The sequence below is a fragment of the Lagopus muta genome, chromosome 1, assembly GCF_023343835.1.
Source record: "Lagopus muta isolate bLagMut1 chromosome 1, bLagMut1 primary, whole genome shotgun sequence".
Taxonomy (NCBI): domain Eukaryota; kingdom Metazoa; phylum Chordata; class Aves; order Galliformes; family Phasianidae; genus Lagopus; species Lagopus muta.
Genome location: NC_064433.1, coordinates 1,378,626 through 1,404,509, shown reverse-complemented (window position 1 = coordinate 1,404,509; position 25,884 = coordinate 1,378,626). Strand labels below are relative to the sequence as shown.

At 44.9% G+C, this 25,884-nt stretch overlaps 1 protein-coding gene across 1 annotated transcript in view; it reads left to right on the top strand.

Moving 5' to 3' along the window:
- The first annotated feature begins 1,774 nt into the window (after nucleotides 1-1,774).
- The window catches only part of NET1 (neuroepithelial cell transforming 1), a 51,372-nt gene continuing 27,262 nt past the window's right edge, over nucleotides 1,775-25,884 (top strand). Inside the window, exon 1 of the mRNA XM_048929236.1 lies at nucleotides 1,775-1,914. Coding sequence (XP_048785193.1) covers nucleotides 1,790-1,914 — 125 coding nt within the window. The 5' untranslated portion in view covers nucleotides 1,775-1,789. The remainder of the gene's footprint in view (nucleotides 1,915-25,884) is intronic.

Below are 25,884 nucleotides of genomic sequence, written 5' to 3'. Positions count from 1 at the left end.
TTAATTCTGTGTTAAAATAGAATAAGCACATCTAATTCCTTTTGCTTTGGCATGGTATCAGTGCTGAGTCTGACTACTCTGGCATACTCTAAGTCTGGTGTACTGCGTGCGCTCAGTCTTCCTCCCTTCCCACCAGTACATTTCAAAATAGAAGTACAACTTCTTTCTAAAACCTCCAAACCTTTGCCTTGCATATGGTTATGTTTAACCCTTTGGCAGGCTTCTCTGTTCAGCTTAAAGAAGGGGTATCGACTTCTGAATCAAGTTGCAGACCCCACTTCAAAAGTTTGGGTTTGTATTTTAGTACCTCTGAAGAATCCATTTCTGATTCCTGACTAAAAAACAGCCAATACCTGGCACATATGTGGGGTTTTAAATGGGTTTCAAAGCATTTCGTCTAACTGCTGCACAGAATTTGAGACCGACCTGCACCTGGAATGAACATGATAAATTGCAAAAGGTGGTTCCAACACAGCACTCTGGGGTGCCAGCGTTGTTAAAGGGAGATTTTTTGGCCAAAACTTTCTGGTCCAAAGGCATTCCAAAGGAGATCATTCCAATTTCTAAGTGAAGATAAACCATTACCTCTCCTCTCTTCTGGGACCCTTTGGGGCTGCCACTCCAGGACAGACTCTGCCCCACCATTAACAGCCACTTTTCACAGAGGGGAAGGGCTGAAATGGAGGAAAATTGAGATTTCATCCAAGGAGGACACATTTTCCCATTCGAGCACCTTGCTCAAAACACCCTTTAAGCTGAAGTGGGGTGGGTGGGAGCTCACAGGTGCATGATAGCTTCCCAAGGCAGAATTTATGGGGGTTTGTAGCCAAGACATCTGCTTTTCTCCAGCACTATCACAGCTTCAGACCCCGTTTAAAACAGTTTACGCATCGGTTTCATGCTGGGGCACTGCAGGCTTCTCTAAAAGGCTATGGCCTGTGGGATCTCACCCACGCTGGGCTGCATCCCACATTTAAACCACTTCAGTGTGTATTTTGAGGCAGTGCCTGAGGTATATTCTTAATATTTCACCCTATTTCTGAGGTATATTTTTAAATATTTCATCCTCTTTATTTAAGGTATATTTTTGAGATTCAGGAGGGACACATTTTTCCTCTATTCCTCAGGTGATTTCTGCCTTTGGGGTTGACACTGCTACCCTCCTCGAGGCTGTGAGGTGTTGGCTCTGCGTTTTCCGAGGGGTTTTCTTTACAGAGAGGGTGGTGAGGTGCTGGAACAGCTGCCCAGAGAGGTTATGGATGCCCCGTCCGTCCCTGAAGGTCTTCAAGGCCAGGTTGGATGGGGCCCTGGGCAGCCTGGGCTGGTATTGAGTGTGGAGGTTGGTGGCCCTGCATGTGGCAGGGGGTTGGGAGCTTCATGATCCTTGATGTCCCTTCCAACCCTGGCCATTCTGTGATTCTGTGATTCTGTCAAAAGATGAGAATGGGACGAGGACGGAGAGGTTGGGGGAGGAATGACTCCGTGCCTCAGTTTCCCCTCTCCTAAGTCCTCCAAGCTGCCCGATGCAGCGCAGGACACAAGGGGGCGCTGTGCTCAACGGCGGCGACAGTCTTCCCCCCAACCACTCCTCTCACCTCCCCCCTCGCTCGTCCCGCCCCCGCGTCTCCCAGCAACGCGCTGATTGGCTGCCACCTCCACCGCCGCCATTTTCAAACCGCCGGTTCGCCGCCGCCGCTGTTTTTCGCTGCCGCCATTTTCCGCCGAGCGGAAGCGGCGCGGTGTCGTCCGGTTTCCCCCTTCCTCTCGTTCCTCAACCTGACTCTTCACCATGGAAGCCGAGCCCGTGGGCCAGAAGCCCCCTCGGCGGAGAAGGAGTAGGGTCAGTGCTGGGACCAGCGCCGGCCGCTCGCCCCCGGCGGACAGCACCCCCGGTGGGGCCGCGTCCTGCAGCCGGTAGGAGCCGCCATCCCTCCCCGTCCTTCTGTCAGGGGCTGCGGCCCGTGCTTCTCCCTGGGTGTGCGCGTACCGTGAAAAGGGGGTTTCCTCTTGTCTTCCTGTAATGTAAAGGGGACGTTTCCTCAACCCTCGGGGAGCTCCGCGCTTCCTTGCCTTGTAAAAGGGACCCTGCGCCCTTCTGTCTAATGGGGGAATTCCCTTCCGACGGCTTTACGGGACCTCTGACACCTTACAAAGTGGGCTTTCTCCCCACGCTGCTGCAGGTTTTCCCACCTTATAAGGTGGATGTGTCCACGGCTTCGGGGGGCCCTGAGTGTCCTGTAATTGGGCACAGGGTTCCCCATTGCTCCGTTGTACGCTTTAAATGTGTGTGGGAGGGGGCATTCCTTAGGCTATCACACGTTTTCCTGCCTATTTCTGTCCCGTAAAAGGGGACTTTGGTCCCATTTCAGCCTGTGACCCCAACTGCTCAAAGGTTTCTGTGCAAATGTTATTCCCCACCACCTTTTGTGGGATCCTTGCAGCCCCTATTTGTCTTGGAGAAGGAAGAGAGGCTCTTTGCTCCTCAGGGTGGGTGTTGGTGCAATGTTGGGGTGGGGTTTCTCTTTCCCTTGTCTGTTGTCACGCTGCTCCCCCTCTGCCTCTTTATCACCCATTTCAGATACTGATTTCTGCAGGGCTCCTGTTGGGTGTAGTGGCTGTTGTTAAATACAGAGTTTGGGATTGCTCTGTTTCGGTCCTTTAGGGAGCATTGGGCTGGGGTCAATATCCCTTGGCCATCACCAGCACTCTTGGAGGGCTGGGCCAAGCTTCCAGGATCTCCTCCAGTCATAACACTAGATCAACTCTGTCCTTTGGGTGTGGAAGGGATCCGGTGTCAGCCCTGGCTTTTACTCTTGTTTTTAAATCCCTCTGTGTACCATTTATTACTGTTATTTTGATGTGCTGGACTTGAGAGACCCTTCTAGAGACCACCCTGTGAAAGAAACCATTATGTCTTAAGTTAACCTATGGATGATCTTATCTGTGTTGACCCTGATACCTGAATGTGTTTATAGGCAGTCGTGGATCTGAGTGACTCAACTCCTGATTTTTATCAGGACAAACTCAGTTTGATCAGCACAGGTTTGTGTTTTTATTGTTTTCAGGGTTAGGAAATTACTCTTCCAACTTTGCTGGTGATGTAGAAAGCAAATTCATGTTCAGATAGATACAGATTTAGAGGCAGTGGGCCTGTGATCTGGATCTTTTCCTCACTGCTCTGGTTCTTTGTGCCCTTTGCAAGACTGCAGTTCTTTGTAACCCTGCCTGGCTGCTGCAACCTGCCTGGGTTGGAGTGGTGAGGAAAAACTCCTGTTTTTCCTCCAGTCCTGCTTGAGCCCTTGGAAGGTAACCCTTGTTTTGAAATGTGTTGAAATCTCTCACAAGCTGTGTGGGTGTGCTCTATGATTTAAATGAAAGCAAAGTGAATGTTGGTGTTATAAATGTTAAAATGTTGGTTTTGATAATGGCTGGCTTTAGTACCCAGGGAGTGTTTCATATGGTTGAATGCTTCAATGAGCCTTAAATCACACATTTTCATAGAAATATGTTGCAGTATTGTCTTGATGATCAAACTGTAGCTTGTAATTACTACATTTGAAAAATGCAGAGTAATTGAAGGCTTCAGTGTCTTGGTGAGGTGGCGAAACACGCTGGCTGGCTCTGTTTTTGGGATGGTCACACATTCCATTGTGAGGATTGTCTGTGTGGAGAGACTCAGAGAAATCATGGAGAAATTGGGAAAGGAGTTGATGTGGAAAGGACACATATGCATTAAGTCTTCATCTTGAGACATGGGCAAGATGATGAAGCTGCTGGCTTGAGAGTAACAGAAGAGTTTAATAACAAGTAGAGACTCTTGGTGGTCTCCAGTTCAGCCCTTCCTTAAAATAGGGCCAACTACAAATTCAGCTCAAATTGCTCAGAGCATTGGCCAGGTGAGATCAGAATCATCCAAAGACAAATGTCATTGCCTCTAGGGGGTCTGTATTTCAAAGTTTGACCACATTTATTGTGCAAATGTATTTTTCTTCATATCTAATGGAATTTTTCCTTGCTGTGACTCTTTCCATTCTGCTGTGTGCACACAAGATAGCTGTTTTTTGCCTTCTCTACCTCTTTTCAGATAGCTAGAGCCTGCTTTGCAGTCTCTCCTCATGCAAAGGAAGCCCATTCTGTTTTTCTTCATCCATTCTGTGTTCCAGCTGTAGCACGTTCTCTTTTGCCCTTGTCTGGATGTGTTCTAGTTACTGATGTTCCCTGTGCTGGGAGGCCCAAAGCTGGACCTGGTCCGTAGATGGATTCTCACCAATACTGTCATCTCTTGACCTGTTTGCTGTGGTTTTGCTACTCTACTAATGGAGAGAATCGTAGAATCACAAGGTTGGAAAGGAGCTACAAGATCATCTAGCCTAACTGTCCTCCTGTCTCCATTACTGCCACAAGCTGTAAACCATATCTTGTAGCACCCCATCCAGCCACCTTGCTGCAGAACACAAGTGACATCATTTACATTGCTTAATCTTCTCAACTGTGGTGAAGTGGAAAATGAGGAGGGAGCAAAAAAAATATCTGGAAATAGGTTTGTTTTCTCTGCTTTATTTTTGTTTACACCTTAGCCAAGTTTGTGTCTTATGTCTGAATGCTCCTGCTACAGGGTTCAGTTCTAAAGCTTTCAACCAATCTGACCTTGGCTACCTCCATCCTCTATTGATTTGCCTTAACACTTGTGCAGGCATGCATGAAAAAGCCTTTTGTCTCCAGCCCTGTAACCCGACCCTGGAGGAGGAGTCCTCTGCCCACCAGGCTGATTTTAGTCAAATATCTCCAGGCAAACCCGGAGCTCCGGTTGCAGGCCTGGGGCCTCTCGTTGAAAGTCTATGAATGCGTGAAATACATTCAGCAGTGTTTGAGGGCGAGGTAATAGCCTTTATTAGATGTGCCCCTTTGCACACACTGCTTTGCTTTTCTACTCGTAGACCCTCATGGATGTTGATGTTCCCAAGCAGTCTCAAACCTGCTGAGGATTAGCATAAAATTGTTTGGGTTGGAAGGATCCTCAAGGGTCGTGAAGTGCCAGGGTTGTCAACTGATCGAGTAGTAAACCAGACTGCACGGAGCCCCACTCACCCTGGCACTGAATGCTTCCAGGGATGGGGCAACTGCAACCTGTTCTAGCACCTCACCACCATATTTTGTAGAAAGCATCAATTTTTGTTTCCAAAAGCGTTTGTGACCAGGGAGATGTGAAGGGATGCCGTTTTGATAGAGTATTTGTAATCAGCCCTTTGTGTAATCCCACAGCTGTGTCTAAAAAAGGGAGGAGACAGTTAGTGTGATAGATGGTGACTTCACTTGGCTGTGGGTATTTCACGTGAGAGCTCTGATCTGGGGATTGCTCTAACATCTTATTTTCCCTTTAGGTCTTTCCTTCCTTCAGCAATAGAATCAAGGTTAGAAAAGACCACTAAGATCATGTAGTCCAACATAAATCATCTACTCCAACCACAATGGTGCAGTAGTTCTTCCATGATTATGTCAGTCGGATTTAAGGTATGAGCAGGGCAGGTAATTTCTCTGTTTAACAGAGGGAGAGGAAGATAACGTGCCCAGAGCAGTGCTGAGGTGAGAGAGAGGAGTACATTTACTGAGATTATTTGCTCTATTGCCAGCTGGTTTCAGACCTGGAATCAGGGTGCAGTGCTAGGGGAATGTTTCTATGAACTTCACGTCCTTGGCTTTGACAGCTGAGTGGCGAAGAAACTGCAAAAAGGCTTCTGGGATGGATAAAAGAAATCTTGTTTGGGTTTTTGTTTGTTCTGTAATCCTGTTCCTGACTTCGTAGTTTATCTCGTATTGAGGTGAATCCAGGTAAAGCTGACGGCTCAGGGGCATGTTATCTCTTCTGAGGCAACACAGATAAAACAGTGAGTGTTCTCTTGCCCCAGACACACTATCTAACCCCAGTTTGCACTTCTCATACCTCTTCTGCCAAGCTGCAAGACCCATAGCTCAGCACCCTGAGGGGAGGAGACAGGTACCCTCCAACCCCAGGCAAGCCTGGAGTTTGCAAAATGTTCTTATCTTTGTCCAGGGTCTAACTGTTCTGGTATCTAGAAATAGTCCATGGCATTCATATTGCAAAAGCAGCCGGAGGGAATTGTGCAGGGTTGAAATACTGCTGTGCTGAGGACAGAAGTGGACTGTCGCATCATTTAATTTCAGCCCTAACTCACGTTCCCCTGCTCTAGTGTCTGTGTCTCGTGTTTTGGTAGTACAGAGTCACTGTTATTTGTAGCTGATCCTGTGATCAAATGTGGTTCTGTGGTCGGCTGATCCTTGCTCAGCTTTTGAGGTCTCAGTATTAAAACAAGGAGGTGCTACTTGAGTCGAACTCCGCAGTGGGAAGGGGAAAGATGCATATTCATGTACTTGTAAACATTTTAATTGTAACCATCAGTTCTCAGTTGTTATTCAAATGGGATTAATCCCAATTATCCTGCTGACTTTGTAAGGATTAAAGAAAGTGCTTTTTATGTAGATCACATTTAGTGTGGAAGATGGAGAAGCTGCTCAGTTGTCAACTTCGTGTCACATTAAGCCTTTGAGGCCTGAAGGAGGCCGGCCACTGTTGGACTGAGAAAGCAAGGACAGACAGCTGCTGGCAGTGTGGTGAGTGGATGGGACTGGCAGAGCAGCAGGTGTTGGAGACTGACAGCATCCATGTGTGTTTTCTCATGGGTGGTGCAACTGTGAACCCCCTACCAAAGGGGGGTGGATGGGGGCTTGTGTTCCCCAAAACAATTCTGTTTCCGCTGCTTCCCTTGCAGAAATCCCACTCAGTGTGACTGCAGGGTTTTTCTGTTGAACCAACACCCCAAAAAACATGTGATTGCTGACCAAACCACCTTTCCTTATGGCTGGGGGATTGCTGAACTCTGCTTTAGGGTTCTGACTGCGAGGGGGATGCATTTTTTGGTGTCAGCCTGCAGTCACGTCAAGCAAGAGCCTTCGCTGCAGCTGCTGAAGGAGCTTTGTAGAGAGATTTCATAGCTGAGTTAGGAGCAAAGAAGCTGGTTGTCAACTTGGATGGATTTTAAAGAGGCATCTGAAGCGAGTCCTTTCTGAATAACAAAAAGTCTTTCGAAATCTGTGATCACCCATTTATTCTGCACGGTTTGCAGTGAAGTCTTCAACTGGCTTGTGTTTATTCACTACACATTTAGCCTGTTTAATGTCAGTTGTTTGTTGGCCTATGACCTAATGCCAAGTGTTTTGATGGTGATACCTCTTTCTTCTTTCTAATTATGGCTTTTCTGAAATGAATGTTTGTTTGCTCTTGATCTCTTTTGTGATTAAAGCCTATATTCCGTCAGACTTTCTTGGACTGGTAAAATAATAATGCAGAGTGCAAACATACACTTTTCTTTCCTATTATCACATCAAAGTTAGCACAAATGGAAACTTTTACTCCACTGAAGAAGGTAGCGATTAAAATGCATCGCTTGAACATAATTGGAAGCTACAGTGCAGCTTTCAGAAAATGTCTAGAGGCTCTCATATTACCACTGCTTTTATTCCAAAGCAGACTGTGAGTGTCTGGGTCTCAATGTGTTCAGGGCCTCAATGTGTTCAGGGCTTGGTATGCAAACATGCAGTGGCTTCAGTCAGTTGTGCTTCAATGCCCAGCTCACAGGAGGTGGGAGATGCTGCACTTGGGCAGTGGTGTAAACAGGAATCAATCAGGGTTTCATCTTTTAAAAAGCTTTTACTTTGTTACTTCTGCTCTTCAGTTTTCTTTCGTGCAGGAGCTCTACTTTTCAACAGCTGGGAACAAAGTATCTCTAAAACTGGGGCTTTGTATTTAAAGTGATAAAATTGTGGCACTGTACTTTTGCCTCGGATAGACTCATTTTCAGTGAAACCTGTTAGCTTTTTATGCTTTTCAACTCTCCCTGCACTCTTGAGTGTCTGAAGGTTTAATAAAATCTGTATGTTCCTGTAGCAAACTGGATTGAAATCCTGACCTTACTGGACACCAATTAACACCTGCTGATGTAAGAATACTGGTGTTCTTCTGCAAGGAGCAAAGAAACCTGAGCATACCTGACTGGTCACAGCCCTGTACACTTGTATCTCTTTGTCAGGCCATTCTGAGTGTATTAAAGCATAGACAAAATGAATATAACGAACTGAAGTAAGCACTGTGTGTGCTTTCAGTGGCCTCTGTGCAAATATCTAAGAAATGTTGATAACACCTGTGGAGCACTCACCTCCTGTGTGTGCTCCCTGTGCACCTCAGTGCTTGCAGATGATGGAAATTAGGTTTCTCACAGAGGAGATAACATGGGAGCAGAGGGACGAAAGAAAAACCCGTGAAATCATTCAAAACTTAGCTTTTTTTCTAAAGCGTGATGCTTGTGCTTTGCCAAAATACATGGCAAATGCCACCAGCCAGTTATTGAAACCTCGGGTAGCTTTTAGCACTCTCAGCTTCCCTTTATCTGAACGCTGATTGTGGGTTAACACCAGTCTCTTAATTACTATGTGCTGATGATAGCCTGACTCGTTATTGTCTTGTAAAACAGAAGTCACGCTACACTTACCAAGTAATTATCTTCACTCATAAACGATTATCCTCAATGTTCATTTGCTTAATCCATGCTATTACTGCTGCAATTAATATTTTTCAGGGCAAACTTGTCACAGATGCCTTCCAGGATGCTTCCATCAGATAAGTAAATCATGGTGGGTTAGGAGGAGAGATTTTTGCAGCCCAGACAACTTCAGTCCTACAGTCAAAAGATAAGACATCTCTTCTGTAAACATAGCCCTTTGATGATAAGGAAGATCCCATCAGTGCCTTGGCACCCAGTGAAGTAATCCTTTTCCACGTGCTGAAGGTACTTTTTCCTCAAAAAGAAATGTTCTTAATTCTAAATGTATTTTCTGGCTGCTTTTGCTTCTGGCCTGAGTGAGGCAAAGGTTGGGCTTAGCCCACAAAAGTGGCACAGTCCAATGTGATGGGGAGAGGACCTCGTTTTTCTATTTTTCACTTAATTAGTAGTTCATCATAGAATGGCCTGGGTTGAAAGGGACCACAATTTAAAAAGCAAAGCACTACAGCAATGTCAGTATGTAAAGGTGGTTTTTCTTAAAGGACTGAAATCCAGTGTGAGAGACAACAGGTAAGGGCAGGCAGTGGGATTTCAAGTTTGGATTATTGTCTCTGTTGCCCTGGAGGGCAGCAGATAGTCCCAGACTATATTGGGAAATAGCAGATATCAGCTAATCAAGAACAAGAGGAGGCTGGCAGCCTTCCTTCCAAGCAGTGGTGACAGGCACAGGCTTATCTGAAGATAGCAGTGGATCTCTTCTGAGGAGTCTTTAAAAGAAGGCAAATGCATGTGATGCAGTAGAAGAGGAATCCTATAAAGTGGGCTGGGAAGTGCAGAGAATGATGCAGTTAATATGGAGGACTTATGAGCTTAGATGAGAAAAGTTTATAGTTGAAGAACAGCTTACTGTGAAGGAAAAAAAGACCTGGCTTTATTAATCTTCTCAACTCCAGAAATGCAGCAGCCCTTTTACTTACATCTTTACTGGATAAAAAAGGAGAGTAAGAACTTGAGCTCTAACTGGGAGTGTGGATACTGTGCTTCAGACCAACATTGTGGTGCTTTCATTCTTTCTGTGATACTAACAGAGACTCAAGGTGCAGCTGCTTTGCCTTTGAAACTGTTGAGCTTGGACTATTTCACCAGCTGCCATTCATCTGTCATTCATTCTCACATGATGGCACGTGGGTTTCCAAGTGGCAGCCAGCAAGCCTCATGTCCTTGGTATGCCTGCTGAACACATCCCAAAACATCCCTAGGGAAGGCAGTGATCACTGTTTGCCATAGGCTTTGCTCCCTGCTTGCATGGTTAAGCAAACTGCAGAAGTGAGGAAAACTGACAGCCTCGAAACTCTTTGCTTCTTCACAGAAATGGGATTTGAGTGAGTTTAATAGAGTGCTGAGCATGTCAAGTAGAGGCAGAATTGTTATTAACCTATGAAATTGTCTGTCTTGTGGATAGGCTTTAGTGTTTGATATTCTGCAGTGGAGGGATGGAAATGTGAGGCAGCTCAAGGAAGTGGAGAGCCATAGCATTGCCAGCTCCCTGCAGGGCTGGACCTCAGACCATGTGAAAGTGAAGGCTCAAGAAAATAAAGGGCAAGGAAGAGAGGAGGAAAATCGTGTACAGATTAAAGAAGTGTTCACTTATCTGATGAGAGAAGAGCAAGCCAGTGCTGCTGAGAATTTATGGGACATTGCAGCTTTCACTGTCAGGTCAAGCTTCCAAATGCCAGAGCAGAGCACACAGTGAAGTATTCGCATTGTTCCTGCTGAGATGAATGCTGGTGCTCAAGTCTGACATCATAGCAGACCTCAAGGCTTTCAGTTTCTGTTGCATTAATTGCTTTTGGTTTCAATTTTCTGGGATATTGGTCTTGCCAAAGTCATTTGAGGTAAAACCGAGCCCAAGAGGATTAAAAAATGTTTCTTCTTCCCGAGGGCTGGAATTTTGGGAACTGTTTACATGTGGAAGGATGTGAGCAAACATCTGAGGCCACTTTTCAGAAGTGCCAAAGTAGATGTCCTACACGTGCCGAGGTCCCCTGGTGGGAAGAGGTATCTTTATATTGTTTTGGCAGTAGCAGAGGATGTTGCTGCTTGTGACAAACAGCTTAAGAATTTAGGATTGTAAGTATGTGAACGAGGCATGCTGGTAAAAGATAGCTTAGACTGTAAACATTGTCTGGACCTAGAGTCACCTGATTTCATATGGACCTTACTTACACTGAGAACTTGTCTTTACAGTTTGATTTTTCTACTTTGGAAATACAAGGGGAAATGGTTTGAAGTTGAAGGAGTGAAGATTTAGATGAGATGTCCAGAGGAAGTTCTTTGCTCTGAGAGTGGTGAGGTGGTGGAACAGCTGCCCAGAGAGGCTGTGATGCCCCATCCATCCCTGCAGGTGATCAAGGCCAGGCTGGATGGGGCTCTGGGCAGCCTGGGCTGCTATGAAATGTGGAGGTTGGTGGCTCTGTATGAGGCAGGGGGGTTGGAGCTTCATGATCCTTGAGGTCCTTTCCAACCTGACTTGTAAAGACTTATTTTGGATACTAGAAAAACTCCTTACAATAAATGCTTTCTTTCTACCTCTGCTATCAGTTGGCTAAAGTTGCTTGTTGTCACCTCTTTTTTTTTCCTTTTCTCCCTTCTCTTCCTTTCCAGGCAGATGTGCCAATGTATTTTATACTTTCATTTATGTAAGCAGCTTTGAGTCTGCTATCACTGCATTCTTGCTCTGAAGAAGCAGCGGAAGTGTGGGGTTTTCTGGTGAGTGTCAGGGCCCTGCAGCACTGAAACTTAAAGGAACGTTTTGAAATGCCTGAGAAAGGAAAGCAGTGATAAGAGCCCTGTGAATAATTTGTGGAAGGAAGAACTCTTCCCAGAAAGAAACACAATAAGTAGTGAAAGATGGATGAGTGCTGGGAAGCACTGCAGTGAGAAACGAAACTACAATGAAAATTTCCCTGAAAAATAATTCATAAGTGAGGAGGAAACTTGGTGATGGACTTGATGCTGCTGAGTAAAACAGTTAATGAGGATGGAAAAGCCCTTTTCCCCCAATGTATCTTACATAAGGTGGGTTCTTACTGAGTGAGGATGTCTGTAATGGTGAAGCTGGTGTCCTTTTATTGCTGCAACTGAAGGACTTTTTAGAAACCTAAAATGTAGGTGAATGCAGGGATTGCTCCATCTGCTAATCAGAATTACCTGGTCTAGAGGGAGGTGTCCCTGCCTATAGCAGGGGGTTGGAACTAGATGATCTTAAAGGTCCCATCCAACCCAAACCATTCTTTGATTCTACATAAACATGACAGCCCCGTGCTAAAAGACAACTATCAAATATTCCAGATTAGGAAATACCTCATGCAGTGGGGAGGGAGCCATGTAGTGCTGAGCCTCCACTAAATGTATTACGTGTGTCATCATGGACAGCTAACAAAGCTTTGCCTTGTGCAGGTTTTCATGTGAGAGCCATGTCCCATTGGGGCATGACTTTGTCACCTCCTGACAAGCTGTGACCACGAAGACTGCAGGTGTGAGTTTAAGGAACTTGGTCTTCTGAACCAAACCATACTACTAAAATACTCAGAGTTGGAGAACACAAGTGGCTTGTGACTTGCTTTCAAATAGCATTTTAAATGGCCATTAAGTTTACCTTCCTAGCTGCACATACTCTTTGCTTCTAGCATGTAGACTCTGCAGGGCAAACCTCAGCAGTCCCTGGGAAGCAGCTGCAGTTGCACGTAGCGTTCACATGCCCAAATACAGCCTTGTTCTTTTAACAGTTTAACATTTGCAGCTTTGATTCGCTTGCAGAATCTCCTTCCTTCGTTGTGAGAAGTATAAACAATTCCACAGTTTCCCCGCAGAGAATTACAGCCTGCCAGCAAAATCTGCCTAACTCCAGTGCCATAGGGTTGGTGGTCCCACAGTTACCACATCCTGGTGAGAGGGGAAGTACCTTATTAAATGTTTACCATAATTGCAAGCAATTACCTGACCAAACCTTCAACTTTACCTGCAAATGGACAGGAAGGCAGGCTTGATCACAGGACTTGACTTCCTGGTGTCTTGCTCTCCTCAGGCAATTTTATTTAGGGTTACTTTGAAGTCTTTCCAGAAATTAAAGCTGGATGGAGACCCTCCCAATAAGTAGCCTTTTAACAGGAAGGAAAAAGACACAGATAATATCAGACCTGACTGTCAGATGTATGGATGCTCCCACGTGGACAAGATAATTTTTATTCCTTGATCAGGACCCTCAGTACTTCCCAACAAGTTCTCCAAAAGAGGTATTTATACCCATAAAAAGGGATGTAAGGTCTTCTGTGTGAGCCCATGGCTGCAGACTTCACGCTCATAGCATAATCCCTGCTCTATTTGGATGGCTTGCTGCTCACCTTTATTCCCAATGGTTGTTTTGGTGAAGCTGTAGAAAACAGACAACAACAAAAAAGGCCTAAAGCCAATAATGTGATTAGAATTGCAAATCTGAGTCAGCCCTGCCTAACGTGTAGGAGTAACAACAACGTTGGCTCAGGTTTCCTGCATGTTTCAGCAAGTAGTCCCAAGGACAGGCAGTGGTGTAGCCTGATTTCCTATGGAGCTGGCTCATGCTTGGCTTCACTGATGTCTTTTTATCTCCACTTCCATGGCTGAAGCATAACACATCATTCATGATGTGTGGAGATAGAAAATGGTTTGGAAAGATAAAGTGTGTGAAAGTTGAGTCTGTGAGTCTGTTCAATGGATGCAAGTTGCTTTGGGGAAGGCATAAACCAATAAACCCCTGCTGGGGGTTCTGGGCCCTCCTGGCCTCTGATCCCAGAGGCATCAGAGCATCATTTGCAAACCACTGATGCTATCCAATACACTTTTCCTTTGGTGTGCAGCAAGAGCTTTCTTCTTGGTCTGTCATCCTTGTGTTTTAGAGTACACACACTGGGAATTTTCTAGTACAAGCTTAGAGACTCCAGAACTGCTGGGGCTGAATCAGGCAGAGCTTTACTTCATCACTGAGGATGCAATGAAATCCTCCTCCTCTAGATGTCACCTCTGGATTGGGAAACAGCTCTCCCTTTGGTTTCACCCCAAGGTACAACTTAAGGGTTTATATTTGAGTTTAATATTACAGTAAGTCGACCAGCTGGGCTACATTTGGAATTAATTTCATTGTACCAAGTCAAATGTGTAATGCTCCCCCACCCAGGGTGAAGGGAAATAATTTCTTGCCTACTACAGGATGACAGTTTTTTTTTTTTGCTGTTTCCTGCACAATTAATCTTCTTTCATGACATGCTGCCTGCTGACCAGGTCCTTTTCTTAAACCATTTAAGCTCTACAAGCTCCAAGATGACTTGTGGGGAAGAAAAGCGAGCAGAGAACCAAAACAAATGAATAAATCTGGGAGTGTGGGTGGTCTGGAGGAGGCACACAGAAGGGCAGGGAGTGTTCATCACCTGCATCTTCACTTAAAAGCCCTTCTGCAAAGCGGTCGGGATGGTTCCAGGTTCATTTCTGACAACCCAGAATACATTTTTCTTTGGCATCAGAGAGACCACAAAAGTTTATTGCATGAAGTTCCAATTAAGCTGATTTCTCACCCCCGCACACATAAGTATGTTAAGACTGAACTGCTTCTGTATCTTGCTCAGTGAGAACAGTCAGTTATAGTGCTTGGCTTAGCGTAGATCCCTAGATGAAACAAGGCCTTCCAGTGAGCTGAAGTGATTTAATTCCTGTGAGTGGTTTGGGTTTTGTTGTTTTTTTGAATGGCAGTTTTGTTCATAAGTCCCTTGAACTGACTGGAAAATATCACCCAGAGTACTATGAAGCATTAACTAATTAGTGGCCTGTACTCAAAGTCCTTTCCTAATGCCATGCATTACTTCCAGGGACTTTGCACTTCACGCAGCCATTTCTCAAAAGCATTGCGGTGGGGCTGGGCAGCTGATTTTGTTACGGCTGTTTCACAAAGGGCTCAGCTTCAAAACTCAGAACAGTTAACGACAGAGCAAGGCCAGTGCAGAAGAGCTGACATTCAGCAAAATCAACCACGACACAGCTTGGCCTCTGCCTCTCCCACCTACAAGACTGCCAGCTGCTGTCAGTGTCCCATCACCTTCCCTATGGGGGTTTTTAATCAGTCACAGGAAACTGTTTTGTGTTCTGCCAACAGGTGAGAAAGAAAGTGCTCTTTACAAAGGGTGAGGTGTTGACAGGCACCATGTTGTCAGTGCAGCAATCTTTATCATTGCATCAGGCCCTGTTTTCAGAACCCAGTTTACCTGTGTGATGTGCTGTGCTGCTGCTTGTTATTTCAGCAGACTGATGCAACTCCCTGTTGGTTTTGGACCCTGGATTTCATTTGTGTTCATCTCTTTGCACGGATTACAACACTTTGTGGTCTCCATGTAGTGAGGCTGCTGCAGTACTAATTCATACACATAAGGGGGCAGATTTGAGATTATTCTGCAACCAAACTCCATTTTCTTTGTGTAAAAAGAAAAAAAAAAAAAAAAAAAGACTTTGGGATAATCTTTAGAAGAGACACAGCAATCTTTGTACTAACTGTCCAAGAATGTTCTGCTGAACATGTATAACCACTGCTTGTGCTGAGTGAGTTTTAATAGCGGGTTTCCTGTGGACGTCTGGCAGACTTTCTCTTCTCCAAAGCCTGTATGTTCTTTCTAGTGAAGTGCTGTTTGTTTCACTTGCACTGAGATTTATTTTGTGTGTGGGTGGTTTGTTTGTTTGCTGTTATAGCTGCAAGCGGCTACAATGCTTTTATTAAAACTGCATTCCTACTGTGTTTAAGAATTGAAAACAGACTTCAGGTGTATTTATGCTTCTCCCATGGAAAGAGATTAGAGCCTTGTGTCTGAACTCTCCTCCCCTTCTCAGCATGCCAGCTTATGTGTCTTCCTTGGCCCCCAAGATGCAGCCTTTCCCTGCCAGCCTCCATAAAATTATCCCTGCAGGCAACGTTTCCTCGTCTACTGTAGTAACTACATTTCTTAATCCTGCATCTTTTATTGCTTTGTCTGATTTTCAAGCTCTTTCACTCCTTGCAGGCCTTTCGTTACACTGTTCCTTATTGGCTGCTCCCTCCTAAACCTTTATGGTCAGATATCCAAATGATATCAGTGGCTGTCATCTCCTCCAAGGGAATTGGGGCTGTAGACTGGTCTAATCTGTTCTCCACTGCCGTCTAACCTGATCTCTACTGCCATCTGTGCACAACCTGAGTAAAACGGGCTAGATGTGGGTAATAGGAAGGCTCACCAACTGGAACTTAACAAACAGAACTTGCTCCTCTAATGCTTTCCCAACAGCACAAGGGGTTGGAGGGCCTCAGTACAAAGCATCGTGAGATGTTCCTAAACATATTTCAGTAGCTACAGAGGACCGAGAAGCACTGTTGTGATCTTAACATCAGGGTTCTGACTACAAGCTTAGGTCAGACACAGGTGCCAGCCCGCTGGACCAACTTCAGTTGTAGCCTCCTGCTGAAGCTCCTGTGAAAAGGACAAGCCCAAAATATGCTGCGTGAGAAGTGAAGCCACTGGGAAGAAAAAGATTGCTAAAGGTTGAAACAGAGTTAGGAAAGGTAGTCTCTGTGAAAGGAGAGTGTCTTGCCTGAGCACAGAAGGTGCACTAGATGAAGTGCCTTAAACTGATTTAATACAACAGTGCAAACCCTGCTTGTGAAAATAAATTCTCTTGGGGTGGTTACTGGCCTATGTCAACTCAGCACAGGCTAATTTGTTACTGGCTTGCAGAGCTGCCTGGGATATCAGCGCTAAATGTGTTTACTTTTTCTTGCATTTAGTAAGAGAAGAATGAAAAGGGTTGTCCCCTCAAAAAGTAAAAGCATTAAACAATCTCTTTTGTAAGAGTAAAGTACACCTTCAAGTCCTTATGATGTTTAAATATTTAAAATATGAAGTCATTCAGTGCTGCCTTACCACCCACCTACTGAGGTCTGTTTCTCTTACAGACTTACCCTGAAATTGTATAGACATTACATTACACAACTCCACCCTGCAGCCATTTCCTGCCCAGCTCCTCAGTTCTCACTCTTTTCCAATTATTTTTTCTCCTGTCTCCTTTTCTGTTTTTCCTACAGCTCTGGCTTTTTTTGGAGTCTAGGAAGTGAAGTTCCTGAACTGCTGCTGGCTTACTCTGCCTGCCCAAATCTAGCCCTCTCTCCTGTTCTTTTTTCCCCTGTGTGGGATAAGTGCTAATCACCTTCAGCTTCCAAAGCAGTGCAGGGCATCTTTTTATAGCCCTGCTGAAGATGATGAGGAGTTAAACTTTCCTAAGAACATAAGAGCTGATTCAGGCCAAGGGTCCCTCTGACCCGATGTGCTTGTTCTGGGCACTAAGGGACTACTATTAGGATCAGAACTGGCATTTATAATGCTCCTTTCTCCCACACTGTCCCAGTCTCCAGAAGTTTTCAGACCAACTCAATAACTCTTCCTACGCCTGGTCTAGTTAATCATAGAATCTTTAAGGTAGGGGAAGACCTTTACGAGCAAGTCCAACAGTCAGCCCATCCCCACTATGCCCAGTGAACCACATCCCTCGGTGCCACATTTCCACATTTCTTGTTTGCCTGCAGGGATGGTGACTCCACCGCCTCCCTGGGCAGCCTGTGCCAATGCTTCATCACTCTTCAGAGAAGAAATATTTCCTAATATCCCACATGAATCTCCCCTGGTGCAACTGAAGCCCACTACCCCTCTTTCTATGACTGTTTTACCCAGGAGAAGAACCAACCCTCACCTTGCTACAACCTCCTTTCAGATAGTTTCATCTTCCCCTATGTGGAATTTCTGACAGCTTGTATTTCTGACAGCTTTTGGTAAGAATTCCCTCAGGTCAGTTGTTTGTGTGAGGTGGAAAGGGCTCTTTTTCTTTCCGTTTTTTTTTTCTTTCCGTGGCTGGAAAGGGCTCTTTTCCACTGAAATAGGCAGGAAAAGAGATGTGCCCTGCCCCTGTGCTGCACAGCTTCTGCAGAACTGCCCCTGAGGTTTGATGAGCTCAAGCCAAAGTCATCCTGTGACTCTGCTTTTGTTGTGAACCATAAATCATTACAAACGCGTTATTCTGGTGCTGATGAGTCTCTGTAGCGGAGGGCAGGATGGCTCCCTTCAAACATAGCAATTCCACTGCTGCCATCAATCCCCCACCTCCACTTACAAGAGTCCTGAGCTGCAATATCGTCCTGTGGAATAGAAACAAGCAAGCAACCGCATTGCAGTGTTCTTTCATAGCTTTTTCATATGCACATGTGCAGCTTAAGCAGATAATTGTCTCACTGAGCACAAGCCTACCTTGTCATTCAGATTACCTTGTATTTCTGCAGGTTGCAAGGACGCGTGGGGAATGTATATGGAGTGCATTGGTTGTTGGTAACTTGTCATGCTGTGTTGTTTTTCCAGCCCTGGCGTAACTGCTTTCCTAGTAAGGGCTGCAGCAACTGCTTGCTTAAAGGAGAAAAAACACGGAGCCATTTAGAATTAAAAAAAATAAAAAGTTTCTGCCTGTTAACACTGAAACGTATCTTTTCCCGAGCGTTCTCTCGTGATGATTTGTAATATTTATTGCATCAAGCTTAGTTCCCACAAGAACTCAAAATAGCCATCTGGATTTGAAGGGACGCAGCCCTCCTCGGCTGGCATGGCTGTGGGACGCAGAGCTCGCTCCCATGGCTTCTGGGCACTTGGAATTCCTCCATCCTGACTGCTCTCCCCTGGGAGCATTCAAAATAGGTACCAGAGGGAAAGGGGCTCTGGGGATGGCATTCAATGGAAACAGTTTAAAGTACAACTCATTTCAGCTGAACTTGGAACCTTTTGCTCCCTGCCTGGAAATGCTGAAAAAGCGTAATGTTCACTTGGAGAATTGAGTGTGTGGTTTTGTGGGAATTGAGCATCAGGTGAAGTTAAGCAGAAAGGGTAAGTGGTTCATAAAGCACTCAGAGATGGTGGCCTTCACCACTGTACACAAAACACTGTATTTTCAAGTCTAGTCTCTATGAGAGGATGCTTTCCTGTAAAACTGTGTATTGTTTACAACATTTGTTTCCTTTCCCTTTCCTCCTTGAATGCAGTCCAGGCAGCCAAACATTTATTGATGGGGGTTTTTGTTTTTTGTTACCTGGTGATGCAAAGTTTAACACTGCTCTACCGAGAAGCCTGCTTTCATTTTGTAGTAGTGGCAGTTTCTCTGGAACCCAGCTCACTACTGAATCTGGGACCAAAACTGCTGGAGGGGATGGGAATTATTTAAGATAAAGCCTGACTAAAGATTTCTCTAAGCCTGCACATCTAGGGCATGACTAAGTGAGTCAAAAAAGGTGTAGATAGTCTTTTATATAACTGAATGACAATTGCATTTGAGCTCCTGCTAGAAACTTTTCCCTTTCATTTCACTTAACTTTGGACCCCCCAAAAAACTGATTGCTTAAATCTGAGCCTCACCCAAGGTTCCTTTATAGTCACGCAGAAAGAGAGGCGCCTCCAGGGCATGGCCAAAGCAGCTTCAAATGCCTGGCCAGAGGTGTCAGCCTCCCTGCAGGACTGACAGGGAAGCCTGGACAACTGCCTGCCTGTCATGGGCTGACAGATGAGCCACGTGCACAGCAGGAAAAGGGGAGCCGAGGTTCGGCATGCGGGGTCGGTGCTCTTGTATTTCTGTTCCTGCTTTTTAATTGTTAGGATTATCTTCCAGCCCATCATTCATCTGAGAAGCCATGCAGGACTGACAGAGCTGATTGACAAGGGCCTGGTGCACGAAACCCAGCGGCTCAGGGGCTGAGGATGCACTGCACTCTTCTGCCAGAGATGACCCCGCAGCAGTGAGAGCGATTGCATGGCTGCTGACAAGCAAAATATTTTGTCAGCAGCTGCACAGCTTCTCCCTAAAGTCCTCCTCCCCCTTCTGCTTCAGCATTTACATCATATCTCTGGAAATGAGAGTACAAATAGCTCTGTGAAATGGACAGGATGACTACACGCAGCGTATCAGGAGACATTTGTTCTATCAGTAGCTTTCATTTGGTCTGATGAAGAGGAATACAGTTTCCTCTTTCTAATAATGGGTAGTTGCCACAGTCTTCTGTTACATGATTGCAAACAAGAATACCTGCTTTCAGAGCCAGCTCTGCCATGGGTCTTTGCAGAGGAGAGCCCATTCTTGCTGGTCTTCACTTTGAAAGCATGGATGGAAGTGAGGGCAAATGCAGGGTGAGAGAATGGCCACGTGTGGAAGCCATGAGGGTGTTAATATCGATGTCTGTAGAGATACCATCTCCCTCTTGTGCCCTGCAAGATCAATAGAGGCATGTAGGCTTTGTTTCCTCAACAGTGTAGGTTCTCTCAAGGTGTTCCCATTGCCTTCTCAGCACATTGGTGTGCAAATGTAGAGGTGACCTTAGGCCCCAACTGTTGAAGATTGATTTTGCACACACAGAGAGTTGCCTCAGCATGCCAGCTTGCAAAGCACCAAAGCTTTTCCTCTCCAGGCTTATGTTTGCTACCTCTCAGTTTGGCCAGTGCAAATGTTTGTTCAGTCACCTTGTTAACTCAATCGCAGCAACTGTGCTCTTACAAATAATCATCACAAAAGACTATTGTTTTCATGACGTTGTGCTGCAGTGTGTCATCAGACCAGAAGCCTTTGAAAATGCCACTGTGTGCCGAGCTGGAGTAATCTGAGCAGTTGGGGTGAGGTTTGCTGGAGAGAGGAGACCTGACCATGTGCTGTTGAAATATCCTTCTTGTTCTTTTGCAGAGAAATCTGGCTGCCAGCCTCAGCAGCACTGCTAGGAGCTCAGTGTTTGCTGACTTTAATTTGGAGTAGATACGCAGCCGGGGAGGGAAGTCTGAAGGCAAACTGGAAGGAAGATGCTTGGGTCATAAGGGAAGTCTGTGGTGCAAAGATATCATTTCAGTGCTCAGATGGAACTAGATGTTGCTGTGTTGGCTGTGGAGAGATTGTTAGTGTGCAGCTCTGGAGAGGTCAGACGTGTGATTATGGAAGGATATCAGCGCGTGTTTAATCTCCTCAGCGCTTATCTGCTCATGTTTGGTGCTGCTGCAGATTGCTTCTTCAGACAAATAGCCACCATAATCCACTCCTACCCATGAGGAGCAAACGCTTCTAAAATGGAAAAGCAGCCTTCCCCTTCAGTCTGCACCGAGCTTCATAAAGCTACTTAAAATTAAATGTTCTTTGTACAGTGTAAACCTGCCCAGAGTGTCTGAAGGCGCTTCCTTTCGAAGCAGGGCTTGTTCCAACAGAAAAGAAGAAAGTAATGGCTATTCCAGAGCGTCTGCAAAAGTACAAGAAGTTCTCAGCTCAGCAGTAGCACTGCTTGCTCCTGTCCAAGTGGTGGATGGGTTCGAGTGGTTTTGATCGCTGTTTAACTCCGCTGCCCCGCGTTTTCATGGCTTGGCTGTTTGAAAGCTGAGCCTGCTAGAATTCCTAATTGCACCCGCGTTGCAAAGTGTGATGCTGCTGCTGCCAGAAAGTTATTGCAGCTTTCTAAACCACATTTCCAGAGAGCAACCCGTCATTCTTTTGCTCTCCGTATAATTACGGCTATAAGTATCCCACTTCCTTTTGTGTGCAGTGAGAGCATTAATGAGGCAGCATTAATGACGGAGAAGCAGTCTGCAAACTTGAACTCCTCACGGAGTTCATCGCACCATTTTCTTCTCAGCCACTGAAGCACTGAGTCCTTCTGTCTTGCTTTTAGATATTTAAAATGTCTGTCAATAGGTTTTTCTCCAATTAAGGCTTTCACCCTGGAGCTTTTCAAGATAAGGAACCGTGACAAACTCTACAGTAAGTGCCCTTAGTCAGCAGTTGTTTGCACAGCGCTTGGGAGGCCTCTCACACTGGCCAAGGCCTCTGGATATTGTTGGGAGTGGAAATATTAACGACATTAAGTTAGGGATCCAGAGGCTGTTTCTTCTTTTTTTTTTCTTCTTTTTCCTACAGAAAAGCTTTACATTAAAATTCAAAAGGCTCTTTGTGGAGCTTTCCGTGCTTGTCGTTCAAAATGGGGCTCACCCATTCAAAATGATGTTGCTTGTTTAGGCAACATGTTGCTGTAATATTCACCATCTCGGTCCTTAGCTGGCACAAGTGGTTTATATTTAAGAACAGCTCGCACTGAAAACATTCCCTCCCCCCCCCCCCCAAAAATGGTTTGGAAGTCAGAGGGGAAGGAAACACACAACTGCTGCCCAGTCTGAAGAATGTATTTTGGAACTTCAGAAAGTGAAGAGAACTGCCAGATCAAAGCATTTCTGCAGTTTCCTGGATAAGTCATCAAAAATAAGCCAAAAGAAAAAAAAAAAAGAGTGCAGATTGTCAAATGATGCTGACTGGGCTGTGTGGATTTACAGTAAAAGGGGAGAAAAATGTTTCAAAAACCATTGAAGGGAAGTTGCCCTAACCTGATGAGTGCAGCTCTGCTGTGCTTTGCCCTGTAGGCTGAAAAATGGGAATCCATTTTAGCACGCCTTTTGTGGATGTCTTTTGGATTTCTGTTTACACCAAGATCTGATTTATGAATTTTTTTCCCCTTCTTCCTCAAAAACTTAAGCAAAAGTCAAAACAAGAAGACCTATATCTGGATAAGGCAAAGCAAAAGATGCTTAAGAAGCCACACAGTGTAAACTGTTTGACAGAAGCATTTGCTTGCTGACAAACTGAAGACAAGGTGTTTGTATCACTGCTGTTTACCTCCTTCTCAGCTTCAAAATTTATCAACCTCTGAATGGTGTTGTCAACCTTCAAATTAAATTCTGAGGACAACTTTAGCTCCCTGCCACAATTGCATCCATCCCAACCTACACTAGTGAGAGGATCCTGATGTTTATTCAAGGAGGGTGTTGAACAATGACTGTTTCCTTAGCCTGGCTTCATGCGAAACAATTGAGCCTGCCCGGTGGCTTTTATCAATATGTTATCTACTAAATCACCCAAACTTCCTCTATTAAGATTATTGGGGCCTCACTGCCTTTCCTGCTATGTTGCCAAACAAGTTTTGTGCTCAGGACTTCCCCAGCTTTCCTCCATTTAAGTACCTGGTTTTCTAACTGTTTGCAGACCAGCTTGAGAATATTATAAGTATACACACGTTCTTTTCAGGTCAAGAATGTTTCATAACTGATCTCTTTAGGGACCACCAGCATGGCAACTTGGATTTTAGCAAGCAGTGAAAAGATTTTCTCTTGGCAAGATGGCAGTGTCATCACTTGCTGGTAAGCAGCCTGGAACATTCATTTCTCAAAGCAAACAGAGGGCACCAAAACAGAATTGTTTGTTCTCTCTGTACAGTCTCAACACTGTTGCCCCTCCCCTGCCCTCGGTTGGGAGAAGTTTGCTTTGCCAACGTGTTGCCGCAACGTTTTACATCTAGAAAATTATTTTGTCTGTTCACGCAATCTTCTTCGTAACTCCAAAGTTCTTCATCACTTTGAAATGTATTAGCCAACTGTAATTAACTCCTTCTGCTTGTCTTGAGTCCTGACAAGATAAGAAAGAGGCTGGGCTCTCTTTCCCTGCGTATCTGCTCATCCTGCCATAAACAAGAAAATGATGGCAGACACGGTCTATCAAGAAGAATCTTTTTCAAGAAACTCAGGAAGTGACGGAACCCAAATTTAGTCTTCGTTTGGGTGACACAGCAGTAATTTCTATGGTTCTTTCTACAACAGGCCTGTTGCAACATTTTGCTGTAAACACAGCAATTAACTCCATCCGACTGTTGGCACCGACACAATGCTTTATTCTGCTGTCTTCAGGAATTAAAACATTACATCAAAGCCGCTCTGCACTTCTTTCCATTAATCACACAATGTTTTGAGCAATGACCTCCAGTGCAGCGCTCCATCACACTGCTCTGCTTCTTTTCCTGCTGCGTGGTGAGATGTGTTAGGTAAAACTTCCAGGATTGCTCTTGCCATCATCGCTGACCTTGCTTTCACCAGTGCTGTCTTCACGTTCTTGAGGGACCTTGTGAGGGATGCCCAGCTGAGCACTGCAATCGTGACTCATCCATTTGCACATAATGCACGTGGTAATCATGCAGATGTCTAAATTTGGCTCTGTGTTTTTGGAGAGCTTTGCAGGGTTAAGCAGGCAAAGCTGAAGGATAATTGAAGCTGAAGGACTGCAGGCAGTCGTCCCCACGATCTCTGCATAAATGATACTTCATTGTGACTTGGTTAGCAAGAAGGGATACAGATAGTAGGTGTGATGAAGTTTGAGATGATGGAAGCTACTTCTCCTGAAGTTACTTTTTCCACTTAGCACCAAGGTCTGTTACCCTCAGTGTCCAAACCCAACAGTTCCTGGCAGATGGCAGATCCCTCTGCTTTACCAAAGACCTGAAAAGGAAGGAGGTTCAGTAAGAACTCTTTACACAACAAAAGGCTTATTCCTTTTAACAAAAGATAGTTGAGAAATGTCTGTGGTACCAAGACCTGTAAGAAATGAGGATATTCCAGCACTGCAGTAGGTGTTGGCACATGGGAAGGAGCAGTTTCTGACTTCCACTCTTGATTTATTCCTCTTAGAGGACCACTGGAGAGAGGGAAAGAGCGGCCTGTCTGCAACCTGCTCCAGTACTGCAGAAGATACACGTTGGGCACTTGGAGAACTGAAGGGAACTTTCTCATTGGGGTGGATGCTTCTGTATTGCTTGCCTTTTGTGGTGATTGAGCAACAAAGAAAATGTAGATGATGGACTGGGAGGTGGAGACATTTCTCTCCATCTCTGTTGGACAACTGGAAACCAAGCTGTCGGCAGACTTTTGAACCTTGGTCCTACTCTTCTCCTCACCTCTGACTCATTTCAGAATGCTGAGGTTTGCAAGTTAGTGCCTCTCATACCCGACCATTTCTCCTTCTCATGAAGGAACAGTGGCTGTGTGCTCTTGATATTGGGCAATAGCAGCAGAGAGGTTAATACCTGTATGATGGTCTCTGTGGGTTGTTTTCTGCATGGATTCCCAACTGACGTTAAGTAAGGCTTTTTTGCAAGGGTCAGCATGGGAGGCACCTCACACAATCAGCTAAATGATCCACACTGCAGCATGAGCAGAGGGGAAAATGAAATACTGCATAGGCAGTCCTGTGAGGCACACTGTCTTATAATGCACAGGACAAAATTAAACACTGCTTTGGATTGAAATCCTGTTATAACAGCTACATAATTGGAAGGAGATGTGTAAATGGAAATTTACACAATTTCTTTACAGCAATTTCCTTAAACCTGTGAGGGTTAAGGATGTGATGATTGTGTAGAATACCTTTAAATTTGAGCTTTTTGAAAAGCTGCTATTGCCAAACTTACTTGATTAAACCTCATAAAATCCCCATTTGGAACTGAGTGCACTCGTACAAGTGGGCCAAGCTGCATCTGGTTCTCCATGGCAGCTCCGTGCCTGCCATCCCACCTCTCCCCCACTGCAAAGAACCCCAGGCAACACAGCTGGGACAGCAAACCCACATCCATACTGGGATGACTGGGAGCAGCTCTGAACAGCTTACAAGCCTCACGTGGCTTCCAGCTCACCACTTGGCCGACTCTCTTGTCTGAGATCAAGAGTCACGAAATAAAATCATATTCACGTTCCCCAGCATGAAAGCTCATGCCTTCATCAGAGCCTGAGGCTTGGTCCATTCTGGTGGCTCTTTATAGCTGCAGTTTGCAGACTATTCACCTCTCTACTTTTCTATTTGTATTCAAGGAGAGTTTAATCAAGTTTTGTTCTTGGCAGCCAAGCAGGTTGTGATTAAACAGGGAGGATTTTGCTTTCTCGTGAGCAAAAAAAATTGCTCTATTTTAAATTTCAAAGAAATCCAACGCTCGTTCCCAGATTTCTTTCTCTTGAGCAGTATGTACTCTTTTAAATCCCAAAGAATGTTCCCTTCTAGAAATTTCTTCCCCATCCAGTGTACTGGTATGCAGCCCTTGGAAATGCCACCTTCCTTTCTGGAGAGGTATCAGAGACAAAGTGATTGTGTTAAAAGCTTTTGGCTGATCATAAAGTACCTGAAAGTGGTGTGGTCTAAGGAATAATTTCCTCTGGCTTCACGTAAATTGTAATACGTGCATATGATATTTTGAAAAGCCTTGTTTTTTATACTTATATATTTTCTGCTTTTTAGGTATTATAGATATCTTTATATTTAAATATCTAAATACACGAGTATATATAACACATATGGCATATTTAGTGTTCGAACCACTTTAAACGTTCCAGCTTTGTGATTT